The sequence below is a fragment of the Coffea arabica genome, chromosome 5e, assembly GCF_036785885.1.
Source record: "Coffea arabica cultivar ET-39 chromosome 5e, Coffea Arabica ET-39 HiFi, whole genome shotgun sequence".
In the NCBI taxonomy this organism is placed as follows: Eukaryota; Viridiplantae; Streptophyta; class Magnoliopsida; order Gentianales; family Rubiaceae; genus Coffea; species Coffea arabica.
This window is the reverse complement of record NC_092318.1, coordinates 45,171,678-45,184,629: the sequence shown is the minus strand read 5'-3', so window position 1 is coordinate 45,184,629 and position 12,952 is coordinate 45,171,678. Positions and strand designations below refer to the sequence as shown.

General features: G+C 37.4%; 2 protein-coding genes and 1 long non-coding RNA gene across 3 annotated transcripts; all 3 read left to right on the top strand.

Annotated features, from left to right (window-relative positions):
* Positions 1-311: 311 nt before the first annotated feature.
* Positions 312-7,039, top strand: LOC113743281 (putative late blight resistance protein homolog R1A-3). The gene is made up of 3 exons (XM_027271253.2): positions 312-951; positions 3,929-6,237; positions 6,318-7,039. The coding sequence occupies exons 1-2, from the start codon at positions 490-492 to the stop codon at positions 6,197-6,199; spliced, it is 2,733 nt and encodes a 910-aa protein (XP_027127054.2). The 5' UTR covers positions 312-489; the 3' UTR covers positions 6,200-6,237; positions 6,318-7,039.
* Positions 7,040-9,833: 2,794 nt separating this feature from the next.
* LOC113687514 (putative late blight resistance protein homolog R1B-17) lies at positions 9,834-11,078 on the top strand. Its single transcript, XM_027205110.1, has one exon. The coding sequence runs from the start codon at positions 9,834-9,836 to the stop codon at positions 11,076-11,078; it is 1,245 nt and encodes a 414-aa protein (XP_027060911.1).
* A 154-nt stretch (positions 11,079-11,232) lies between these two features.
* Positions 11,233-12,733, top strand: LOC140006301 (uncharacterized). The gene is made up of 2 exons (XR_011813939.1): positions 11,233-12,126; positions 12,249-12,733. It is a non-coding gene; the product is annotated as an uncharacterized lncRNA (long non-coding RNA).
* Positions 12,734-12,952: the final 219 nt, after the last annotated feature.

The following is a 12,952-nucleotide window of genomic DNA, read 5'->3' as shown; positions in this document are numbered from 1 at the left end:
GCATAATTTGGCAATTTCCCATCCCAAGTTGTGTAATTCAAATAGAACCGTCTTTTGGACCAAAATAAAATTTCTCAACTTGCATTGGTTTCTGCCCCACCCCCACAAAGTAGTCATCGAGTCATCGGTTGCTTTTTTTTTTTTTTGTCAATATAATAATTCTTATTCTATATCTACTAGGAAATAAAAGTGAATCCAAGAAGGTTAATAAAAAATTCGAAAGAGATTGAAGCATGCACGGTTGATGAAATTTCTACGAAATCTCGGATAAGAGTGCAAACCAATAATGGATTTTCGGAGAATTTTTATTCTACATCAAGTCGTTGGTTGCTGCCCCACCTTGAGCTGATGACTTTGTGGGGATGGGGCAAGCATCCAAGTCAAGTCAACGGACCGCGGGGGAAAATCCGACCTAGTAATAATGATCAGATTTTAGCTTGCTTTCCTCTTTCAACAGAGAAATCAAAGCAAGAAACAAATCAGTGAGAGATGGACAAGGCAATAGAACTAGGAGTAGAAGCCATCTTTACAAATGTGCTGCAGTTGATCGATGACAACCGCAAATTGATGAGCGGTAACGATGCCGTAATCGAGGACCTGACAAAAAGCCTCATTCTAGTGAAGAAATTCATGGAGTTGTACACTGAAGAGTACTACAAAGACGACATCCTGAGGACGCTGGCGAACGAGAGCAGGAGTCTGGTGCATGAAGTTGAAGATGTCCTGGAAACCCACATCGTCGAGGAGTCACGGTTCAAAAACAAGAATTTCGTTGAGAAACTGTTATCGCTTCTGGTATCGCCAGGAAACTCGCGGAACTTCGGCAAAGCCATCCGTGAGCTGAGTGAAAAGGTTAGGAAGGCGTGCGATGAGAACAAGGAGATTGGCCTCCGCATCAAAAAGAGTAAAGCGAACGGAATGCTTGGTCCAATTCCCGCAGACAATAATACGGTACAATTCCATCCACTTTCTATCAAAATTTTTACGTCCATCTTGAAGAAATGCTCATATTTTGTCCACAGAGGGGATATTTCTCTTTTTTTCTTTTGTTTGGTTTAATTTTGTATTTAATTCTTTTCCTCTGTGCCAAGAAATTTATGCATGGAAAAAAGTAAGATATATTATTTCTTAGAATATGTCCGGAAAAAAATTTCCAGGGTAGTAAACTAATTAATTGTTCTCCATACTGTTTTTTCTTCCCTAATCATCGGGTTTTTATTGAAAGAAGAAAGGGAAAACAAAGAAAATGACACCAGCAGTAAAGAAAGGAAAGGATTGTAGACAATAATGTTTTTAAACCCAGACCATTTAGTGAACCGGATGAATTTCCGGTTCATGATTCAAACCAGTTCAACTGGTTTAATTCGGTTTTCAAATATTTTTTTTAATCTTTTATTTATCATTTAAATTGGATGAATTTGAAATTAAAAAATTTAGTATGAATCAGTTCAAAAGTCCAGTTTTTCACCTGTTTTGATTGGTTTGATCACATTTGACTTATTCAATTGCTTTTTTAGATTTATTATTGAATCGGACCGATGCCACGATCAATTCATGATTTGATCAATTGAATCGGCTAATTTGGTTCGATTTGTAAAATAGTGATCGTAGAGGAAAGTAGTTTACATCCCTTTCGTTGGAATTAAGTATAAAAATAATACAAAGCAAACATTGGATGTGTTGTTTGCATAGTGGAAGCAGAACAAAAGAAAGGAAAAATTCCAATGTCAATTATCTAAAATGACGGGAAAAACAGTTTAATTTTTTTCACTTACTCTGTTTCTGTTTCCTTCAATTTTTATTCATCTTTTAGACAGAAATCATATCTCAACAAAATAACATTTTCTCTTACTATCCATTTCTTTTCTTTCTTGAAAATCAATCCAAACAAAAAAAAAACAATGAATTCCCCCAGAACTCCCAAACAGCCAGCAAGAAGATAAATCAGTAGTCAAGAAGAGTCACTCTCATGCCAATTCTGGAGGTCTTTATCCCTCCAAAACTAGCGGCCCCAATATTCAACTCTTTCTTTTACTAATTTAATCTTCATTCACGGTCATCTGCAAAGCACCACTATCAAAGTTTCTTTCAATTGATTATTGATTTTCCCTTAGTCTTGCTTGTGTAAATTAAAAGAACTTTAATACTTATATTGGCAAGTAATTACTCTTTTTAATCTTCTATATAACGTCAAAACTTACTACACAAGTATTTAGATCCTGTTTGATAACCCAATTCATCACTTAAACTTAATAAAATCAGATTTTAACATATTCAGATCGTTTGATAACCAAAACTTGAATATCTGAATTAATTAAGTGGCACTGAATTTTTTAGGTAAAACTTACTCTCAAAATTAAGTGATAAGTTATTCACTTATTGTTGAATGTGATATGAATTCAAATGTATTAGATTTAATACTTAACAATTCAATAAGTTAATGGATTCAGATTTCAGTTTTATCACATGTATCCTTAACTGAAGTTGCTTTAGCGGATTGAGGGCAAGAAAAGAAGGCGTTAGGAGAAGGAGGGTGAGGGCAGAGCTGCTGGGAGTGGGGGAAAAGAGAGGGAGGTAGCTAGGGAGGGCGAGATTGGTGGAGCTGTTAGCAGGGTTGTCAATAGGGTTGGGCCAGTTCGAACTCGACTTCATTGATCCAAAAAAAAGGCCACTAAGCCTAAACTTTAATGGATCGGACTAGGTCTAAACTAAATGTGAGCCAAATTTGGATCATGCTAGCCTCAGACTCAATTAAAACTCAGAGCATGATTATATATATATATATAATAATATGTATAATTTATAATTATACATATTATGACATAAAATGTTAATAATTTATACATAAATTTATAGTAATACTAATTATAAAATATATATTATATATAATTACGTATTTAATTATGAGTTTGGATCGAAACTCATATAATAGTGTGAGCTAAACTTGAAACTTTTAATTTGAGCTCGAAGTCCAAAAGTTTGAAATCCAAATTCCGTATGTGTTTGTGAGTTGAATTTGGTTGTGCCCAAAGCCCACCGAAAAATTCCAATTGACACCCCTAGCTGGCAATAGAGAGGGGACTAGTTGAAAAGTATCACCACTTTTTTTTTTTTTAACAATTTACTGTCAATAAAGACACCCATAAACATTCTAGTTACTAAATTATATAGTAAGGGTGTATAAAAAATTCTAAAATTTTGAATTAAACTCCCAAATGTAATGTGATATTCAAAATGAAAGAAGGAAAACAAGTTAATTTTAGGTAGATATTATGGCTCTCACTAACTTCATTTGTCATCTTTTCGGTTCTTTGCTGGGCATATTTTAAAAGATTTGTTTTCCTATTTTTGTACCCTTATGAAAAGTGGGCACGGTGTTATTTTGTTTGCAAAAAATTCAAATATTAACGCTAAAATATTGGATAATTAATACTAGGTCCATCTCTTGTGAATCATAATGTTAAGAATTTTTCTATAATAGACATAATCTTTTATAACAACAAGCAATCCTTAATTGATGTGCTTATCTTGTTATTTTGGGCACAAAATAGAAGAAAACCATTTAAAGATAAAAGAGGTTAACTCTTACCCACGAAATATGGACTTACTAGTTTTACTAACATAGAATAGCAAAGGTACAATTTACTATAGTTATTGAGGAAATCAGTTTCAAATTCTTGGATGTCTTGTGACTCTCTTCTGTTTGCAAGTAATAATCGGTTATTGTGCTAATGTAAATTGCGGCTGCCACCTTCACAATATTGAATGTTTGGTAATTTGTCTGAATCCATCCAGTCTTCTGCATTTTATACTTGTCTCGGATTCCTTCATTAGATTCAGGAGTAGAGCTTCAAACTTTCGGGCCTTTATTATCTCCTGGCTCAACTGTTTCAATCCGTCATTGATTCCTTTACTTTCATGCAAATAGCCTGCAAGCAATCAATGGGGGGACAGAATCATTGGGTTTGAGGATGCAGCTGACACAGTACTGGACCTTCTTGGCGTACCAAACCTAGACCCAGGCAGGTCCGATAGAAAGAGAAAGAGGCAGAGCACGTCGGAGGCAGAGCAACATGGTGACGAAAACCCACTTGAAATAGTGTCGATTCATGGAATGCTTGGACTCGGGAAGACAACGCTTGCTAGAAAGGTTCTGAATGACCCTCAGGTTGAATATCATTTTTTCACTCGCATATTTGTCAGTGTTTCGAAGGATTACAACAAGAAAGAAGTGCTTCTTAGTATACTAAGTACCTTCATCAAGAACATTAGGGATCGTAACATGTCGGTGCAAGAATTAGTTGCCGAGGTCCGAAAGAGACTGAAGTACAAGTATTTGATTGTCATGGACGATGTTTGGGATACAAAAGCATGGGAAGATCTCAAGGATGCTTTTCCAGATTATAACAAGGGCAGTAGGGTGTTGATAACTACTCGACAAGAGTCTATGGCCAAGCGTGCTGCAACAAAGACTGATCCTTACCAGTTGCGATTTATGACCATAGAAGAAGCTGAAGAATTACTAAGGACGAAGGTTTTCAATGAAAATGAATGTCCAGAGAAGCTGCAACCTGCTGAATCAAGAATTCTGAAAAAATGTGGCGGGCTACCATTAGCAATAGTGGTAACAGCAGGTATTCTGAGGAATGATCCAGAAAACGAGAAGTGGTGGGAGAATGTGGCTCAAAAATCACTTAGTATGGATGAGTTAGATAGTGATAGCCAGAAACAATTAGTGGATGATTTAATAAGACGGAGTTATGATAACTTGCTTCACGTATACAAATCATGTTTTCTCTACCTTGGTGTCTTCCCTGAAGACTTGGAGATCCAAGTTTCAAAATTGTTCCAATTGTGGATAGCAGAAGGCTTCATTCCCCAAATTGAGCGAGAAAGCATGGAGGAAACTGCAGAGCGATGTTTGCGGGAATTGGTTGACAGGAACTTAGTGATGGTGAGGCAGAGAACCTTAAGTGGTGGGATTAAGACGTGTTTAGTCCATGATACGCTGCGTGACTTTTGCAAAAGGACAGCCAAAGCTGAAAATCTTTTCGAAGAATGTGACGTGGGGACGGTTTCATCTTTCAGCCGTCGCCTTTGCTGCATTAACTCACACTTCTCAAGCTACATTTCCAATCAACAGCCTGCTCAGAATGTCCGCTCATTCTTGAGCTTTGGCCTGGAAGAAACAACACTGAACCGGCATCTCTGCTCAGATGTATTTAAGCAGTTCAAACTACTCCGAGTGTTGGATATCTTGTCCATCAGGCTCCCTGGAACTCGTTTTCCGACCCAACTGCTTAACCTTGTTCTGCTAAAGTTTATTGCCATCTGTTGCGAGCTAACAGTCCTTCCCAAAAAAATGTCTAGCTTGCTTAGCTTGCAAACTCTTGTAGTTCACACCACATCCTCCACTCTTGACATACAAGCAGACATCTGGTCGATGACAAAGCTAAGGTATCTACATACTAATACCTCCACAATCTTGCCTAAATGTCTAGAGCAATCTCCTGGTGGTGAAAACCTACAAACTCTATCTACAGTTTCACCTGAAAGTCTTACAAAAGATGTGTTTAAAAGGGCTAGAAACCTTAAGAAGCTTGGAATATGTGGGAAGTTAAACAATCTTGTGGAAGCCAATGGTGAGTCTAGTTTGTTTGATTGTCTTTGCGAACTGAATTCCCTTGAAAATTTGAAGCTATACGGTGATGACGTGAGCTCCAAGCTACTTGCCCTTCCTGAGGCACACAAATTCCCGCCAAGGTTGACAAGGCTGAGCCTGCATAACACAAGTCTAAATTGGGACTACATGTCTATACTCGGAAATCTTCGGTATCTTGAGGTGCTCAAGCTGAAGGACTATGCCTTTAAGGGAGATTATTGGAAGACAAAACAAGGGGGTTTTCCTTCTCTTAAAGTTTTCTTCATTGGAGCTACAGATTTAACGCGTTGGGACGCTAAAGCCAATGACTTCCCAGAACTCAAATGCCTTATTCTCAAGCAGTGCAAAACACTTGAGCGGATCCCATCTGACTTTGTTCACATGAAGAAGCTCGAGATGATCAAAGTTGAACATACCAAGGATTCGGTAGTTTCATCTGCCAGGAGAATTGTGCAACTACAATTGGAAGTGCTTTTGCAGCAAAAGAGTAAAAAGACTAGCCCAGTTAAGCTCATAGTTTATCCTCCAGAGTATTGAACGCCAAGCAAACTGCAATATAAGTGCTTCTTTAACAGGTTAGTAAACTTGTTTCTGACTCCGACTTCTGAATCTTAATCCATCATCTTTTGCAAACTTGAGACGATGTATTTTGCAGGATTTCATGCTTGCTAGTTTTTGTCTTCTGCTCGCCTGAATGAATTCGTAATGTGGAGACGCTGAAGCTTCTATCTCAATCTTTCGTGTTTCTTCTCTATTCTGCAGTAATAAAGGCCCAGTACCTGGCTCTGGGCAACAACATTCAGCTGCTATGATTTCTTTGCATTGTTTTTTGTTTCAGTATCTTTGAAAATGTCAAATTTTCTTTTGAGCAATTGTTGTGATAGAAATAAGGCCATGGATCTTCTGGCAAATTCAGTGATTGAAATAGATATTCTCTTTCCACCAGGAAACTCTTGCTGCATTGAATCTAGGGTCTTGTACTTTTCTTCCTGTTAGAGGTTTGGTTTTTACCTCCTCATCTTGTTTCCTTGTATTGTTAAGTTTACGTGGAATCTTGCTCCGATGTATTGTACCCTTCCTTGTGTTAAATGATGAAATTGCTGTAGTTTTTGTTTGGAAACGAAGGAAGGACTACGACCTAGTAAAGTTGCTTTCCAGCTTCAAGTTTCCCTTGTCTTGCTCCTCAGGCTGAAACGTGTTGCTTTCAATTTGTATTACTTTGAAGACTAGCATAAAGGAGTCATGGTGATGAGAATTTAGTGAAAAGCTTTTATTTAGTTCCATTGATCAGTTACAATGAATGACCAATGGCTATGTCTATTCCAATATCCATAGCTCTGTACTTAATTCTATTGATCAGATTTATATTGCTTGTCATTTCCTTTTTTTTTTATTTATGTAAATCCTAATCTTTTATTGATTCAGAGAAGAATGTACACTATAGAAAGGATTGTCCCTTAATCGAATACATCAAATCAAGAAAAGAAACCTGTAATCTATACTACAAGTCTATACAGTGTCATCAATGAAGTAAAGGAATATTGAATTTAGCGAGATTTTTGATCGAATAACATATCTCAAATAAAAAAACTATAATATTAATTTTTTCTGGTTGACCAGGTATAAGAAGAAGAGATGAGTAGGGAAAAATGAAATGGAGGAGGTTGGGTGTAAGGGATGGAGATTGGGCAGCTATCCAAGGATTTGGGAGAATGGTGAGGAGAAGGGGATAGAAAATTGGGGGCAGGGATAGGAAGTTAAAGGAGAGGGAAGGGAATAATAGAGAGTTAATAAATGGTGAAAAAGTCAAAGAAGGAAGATGAACTATAAAGTTGATAGGAGAGAGGAGGAAAAAAAGAAGGGATTTGTGGGGATATGGCAGAAGTGGCAAAAGATGATAGGAAGGATAGCATTGTGGTAGGAGGTACCAAAATCATACGAGGCAGCAGATGGTAAGTTGGCAAGTAAAAAGAGATGGAAAGGGTGATAGTTTTTAATAATTCTAAAATCTAAAAGCATTGCTTACAAATATGTTTTTTAATCTATATTAAAGTTTATGAAAAACACTATTCTATAAGTACTCAACAATATTAGGGGTACAGGATGGGAGAAAATTTTTTTTCCTCAAATCATAGAAAATGAATTAGTTATGATTTATGTTTTTTATATTATAAATTTTGATATACTAGTATTTTGATTCGTGCTATGCAGGAGTTTATATTTCAATTCAAAATAATAAATATATATATATGTATTGTAGTATAGGATGAAGTATATGAAAAGGTTAAAAAAATTAATACTAATTTTATAATATAGATTAAAATTGATACACATATATCAAAATTTCTAATATAAAAAACATAAATAAGTTATGTTTAATTAGTCGTTGACTTTCCTTTTTTTTTTTAATGTTATTGTAAACTTTAACGCTCCATTTTGTTTTGATCTAAGCATTTGGACCAAGTACAAGATGCATGAGCAAGTGCAATCGAGTCATTATTTGTGACTTTTTTCATTTTCGACCAGAAGTAAGAAGTATCCAGCAAGTGCTTGCCTACTTGGTTGGAAGCGCTTTAAATGAACCTCCAATCTAACTTCTAGGCTCAGAGTTTTCCTAGTTGCTAGTAGTGATTATATACTACTAGTTTCTGGATTAAAGTTTTTTAACTTTTTTCATCTTCCTACCATTATCCCTTGATTTCTTCTCCTTCCTCAGAAATATTGGAGTTGTTTCATTTCATCTCTAAATTGGATTCACTTTTGGTTACCTTATTAATCATCCTTTTACTAGATGGCCTCCAGTAGTCTTACTTGCATTTCTTCCATCTTGGATGATCTGTAGTTGCTGAAGAAGAGATGTGCAGTCCATTCATTTTCTCCAGAGTTCAGTTCCCTGAGAGTGGCCTAGGAATGTTAAAATCATTCCTTATGTGTGCGAGAAAGTGGGGCAACAATGATGATGCAAGTCTAGGAACCCTGCTGGTTGGGCTTGAAGCTGCCATTTCCAAAACCGGACAGGAGATCCATTCCTTGTGTCTTACTCATTCAGAGCTGGAAGATGGTGTTACTGATCACAGTCTGGAAAATCTGGCCTGTTGTTTTATTAAGGAATTTCCTTTTGCAGAAATAAAAGAGTGGTACTTGATTTTCTCGTATCGCTCATTAAGGCAGTCTAGTAATTCCCTGATAAAAACAGATGATCTTATGGGATTCATTCTTTTCTTGAGGCTTTCCGTGAAACTATTCTTTTTGAAGATCTTCCATTCGAAGGTGCAGCAGAACCAACACAAGCCCTTAATGAGAAGCTAACATTCTTGAAAAACTTTATCTGTTTCGTCACACTGCACGGCATTAAAGATGACCGATTGGGACCTTTATTGACTCACACTGAATCTGCCGCTGTCAATGCAGCATGTCTCTATTTCAGATGGATCGTTGATGCGAGTAGAGAACTGGACACCTCAGTCAGGAATGCTACATTGGATTGGCTGCAAAAGATTATTACTGTATCTTGTGCCTTCATGTTTGATGGAAAGGATTAAGTTCATAAAGGCAACAATTGCCGAGAAATATCTGGGAACATCACCATTCAACTTTCCCAGGACTAACGAGTTGGCCTTTACTGATTCTCTTCTAAAGTCTATGATGGATCTGAAAAGTTCTCAGGCTGGCTCAGCTGCTCTTGTCGGTCGTACAGTTCAAATAATGCAGGACAAGCCTGACTTCTTTCCCTCTTTCTTGGGGAAAATTGTGGAGCTGCGCAATGAAGATGAGGAGCTCCAATCACTCTGGGATCGTGTGGTGGACAAGGCATACAGGGCAGAGTTTCTCATGGATTCCTTACTAGTTGGAGATTGTGTAGATTGTTTTTCAATGTCGTTTGATTCCATTGCAGGAGAAATTAAAATCATCAAATCTGAGGCCTTAAAGATTTCTGAGACCAAAAGACTTGGTGTCAAGGTTAAGGAAGTTACCAAGACACTCGATCACATGCCGTCACACAGAACTAAGCCAACAATCAATGACGTGGTGGTGGGAATCGACGATGAGGCAACAGCTATAATCAATCGACTCAGAAGGGATCAAACCAGGTGCAAATTGTTCCCATTGTAGGTATGCCAGGACTTCGTAAGACCACTTTAGCTAAAAAGTTTACAATGATTCTATTGTGATGTCCCATTTTTATAAGCGTGCTTGGTGTACTGTTTCTCAAGTGTATCACAACAAAAACCTGCTCCTTGAAATTTTGATTTGTCTTGATTCAAATCTTCCTGACAAAATTTTTAAAAAGAGTGAAGAAGATCTGGAACTAGAAGTCAAACGACGGTTGCAAAATAACAGATATCTCATAGTTTTGGATGATGTATGGGATATTGAAGCATGGAAAGGATTGGAAGCCACATTGCCAGATAATCGAAATGAAAGTAGAGTGATCCTGACAAGTCGAAATCGCAACATTGCTGCTCCGCTGGGTGAACTAGATGCAGGACCTCATTTTATTCGTTCACTCAGGCATGATGAGAGTTGGGATTTGCTAGTGGGAAAGTTATTTCCTGGAAAAAATTCACATCCTCCAGAATTATGTGGACTTCAAGGGCAGATCTTGGAAATGTATCAGGGGCTACCACTTATAATTATTGTTCTTACTGGAATTCTTGCAAATGAGGACAAATGTGGTTGGAAACAAATTGTGGAAAGTTTGAGTTCAAACGTTCTCTTCTGTACAGAACAATGTATTGCTACACTAGATCTGAGTTACAAGAATTTACCAGATCATATAAACCCATGCTTTCTGTACTTTGGAGCATTTCCAGAAGATTATGAACACAATCCTAAGAGGTTGACTTGGCTATGGGTTGCTGATGGATTAGTGCAAAAAGCAGAATCCAATAGCTCCGAGGATGTAGCAAATGGTTACATGATGGATCTCATAAGCAGAAGCTTAGTCATGGTTTCCAAACAAAGCTCCACTGGTGGGATCAAGGCTTGTCGAATTCATGATTTGGTACATGAGTTTTGTGTGAGAAAAGCCAAAGAAGAAAAATTTATGCAGCTGGCATGTGGGTATGATGAACTGTATACTTTGAACATGCAACACAATCTACGGCGCCTATGCATCCACTCTGAGCCAGAGCACTTTTGCATGTCCAGGTTGTTTGTTCCCACAATACGTAGCCTACTATTCTTCAGCCATGGGAAAAGGTACAACGGACCTATGTTCAATATATCATTCATTTTTGGCATCTTTAAACTTGTTAGAGTGTTAGATTTGAGCCAGGTAGTTCTAGATTCTACTTTTCTTGGAGAACCAAGTTTACTAGTTCTATTGAGGTACTTGGCAGTTCTAGTTGATTCGAATTCCATCGCATCATCCATAGCCAGTTTCCCAAACTTGGAAACTTTTATTGTGGTATAAATTTCTGAAGACATTCACTGCCAAACTGTTGACCAAAGTGCCTCATCCCACATGGGAAGTTTAGGAAGGGCTGAAGGCCTTTCCTAACTATAAATAAGGGCCCTGGCTCTTTATCTTGGAATCATCCCAAAATTGTCCATTCATCTTCTAAGGCAATTTTCTTCTTTCTCTCTCTGTTGTAATATTTTACTTTGTAGATATTCTCAGTGAAATATAATTTGGTAGTGTCTGAGGACATAGGCATTATTGGCCGAACCTCGTTAAATTCTAGTATTTTTTATTTGTTATTTATTTCTTCAATAGCTATTATAGGGTATAGCTGTAGTGTTATATTGTGCTAGTAAATTATATTAGTAGGGTAATTCTGTCTAAGGAGATTGGATTTTAAGCGGGACCGTTTGTGACTCCTTCAATCTTTCCTGGGAATTAACCCTCGTGTAATTTTTAGTACAATACTTCACTCTCTATTCACCTATAAAAGAGTGTAGTTATTATTTGATGCACAACAAGTGGTATCAGAGTTTGAGGTTATTTTGAATATGCTCTGTGGTCGCAAAAAATATCCTTGGACTTTGGTCCATCTGTGGGAGCTGCTTGTGGGACTAGTAGGGCCTGTTTGTGGGGCCCGCCTGTGAGACCGATGGGGTCCACTTGTGGGGTTCGCCTGTAGGGCCAGTAGGCCCTGTCTGTGAGGTCAACCTGTAGGGTCCGCTCATTTTGTGGGGTCCGCTCATTGTTGTTATTGAAGAATATTTGTAACCGACATGAAAAATAGTACAAAAGTATCGATGTCCACCTCGACAGCAGTTTCATCACCGTCTATTTGGGCAAGAACTGCTGTCACAAATACGAGATTGGCAGTGGAGATTTTCGATGGCACCGGTCACTTCGGCATGTGGCAAAGTGAGGTTCTAGACATTCTCTTCCAACAAGGTCTAGACATTGCTATTGAAGAACAGAAACCAGATGATGTTGAGGAGAAAGATTGGAAGACTATCAATCGATTAGCATGTGTTACAATTCGATCTTGCCTTTCAAGGGAGCAGAGGTATGTATTTTCAAAGGAAACTTCTGCAAATAAATTGTGGATGGCACTAGAAAAAAAGTTTTTGAAGAAAAGCAACAAGCTCCATATGAAAATGAGACTGTTTCGCTTCACCTATGTTCCAGGTACCACAATGAATGATCATATTACCAATTTTAATCAGCTGGTTACTGATCTAATGAACATGGATGAAACATTCAAAGATGAAGATCTAGCTCTGATGTTATTGGGATCACTTCCTGAGGAGTTTGAATTTCTTGAAACCACTCTACTCCACGGGAAGGCTACTATATCTCTCAGTGAAGTTTGTGCAGCTCTGATACCAAAGTGAAATATTACAATAGAGGGAGAAAGAAGAAAAGTGCCATAGAAGATGAATAGTGGGATGAGGCACTTTGGTCAACAAATCTCCACTTTGACGAGTCTTCACATCTTCAATTCCAAATCACTCACGAACAACATTTAATAGTGTCTTCAGATTCCATTTTCAAACTTTGACAATCCGAGATTTGTTGCGTCTCAAATGTAAATAAAGTTTTTCGTCAACCTACTCAAAATGCCTGTGGTGTGGTTTCTTGGTTTTTACATAATACCGAGGAATTGTTGACTAGCAGTACTTTGCAATTTTTATTAATTTTACAAGTCTACTTCATTCTTCAATATAACACTATCTATTAAATGTGTAATATCAGTGGCTTTATAATTTTATTATTGTAAGGTAAGTATGCCACGTTAAATCGACCGGCATTTCGGTCAGAAAACTAAAATTATGCGATACAAAAACCTTTAATTTCATCAATCTACCTTTTCCTTCCAAGCCATTGTTGAG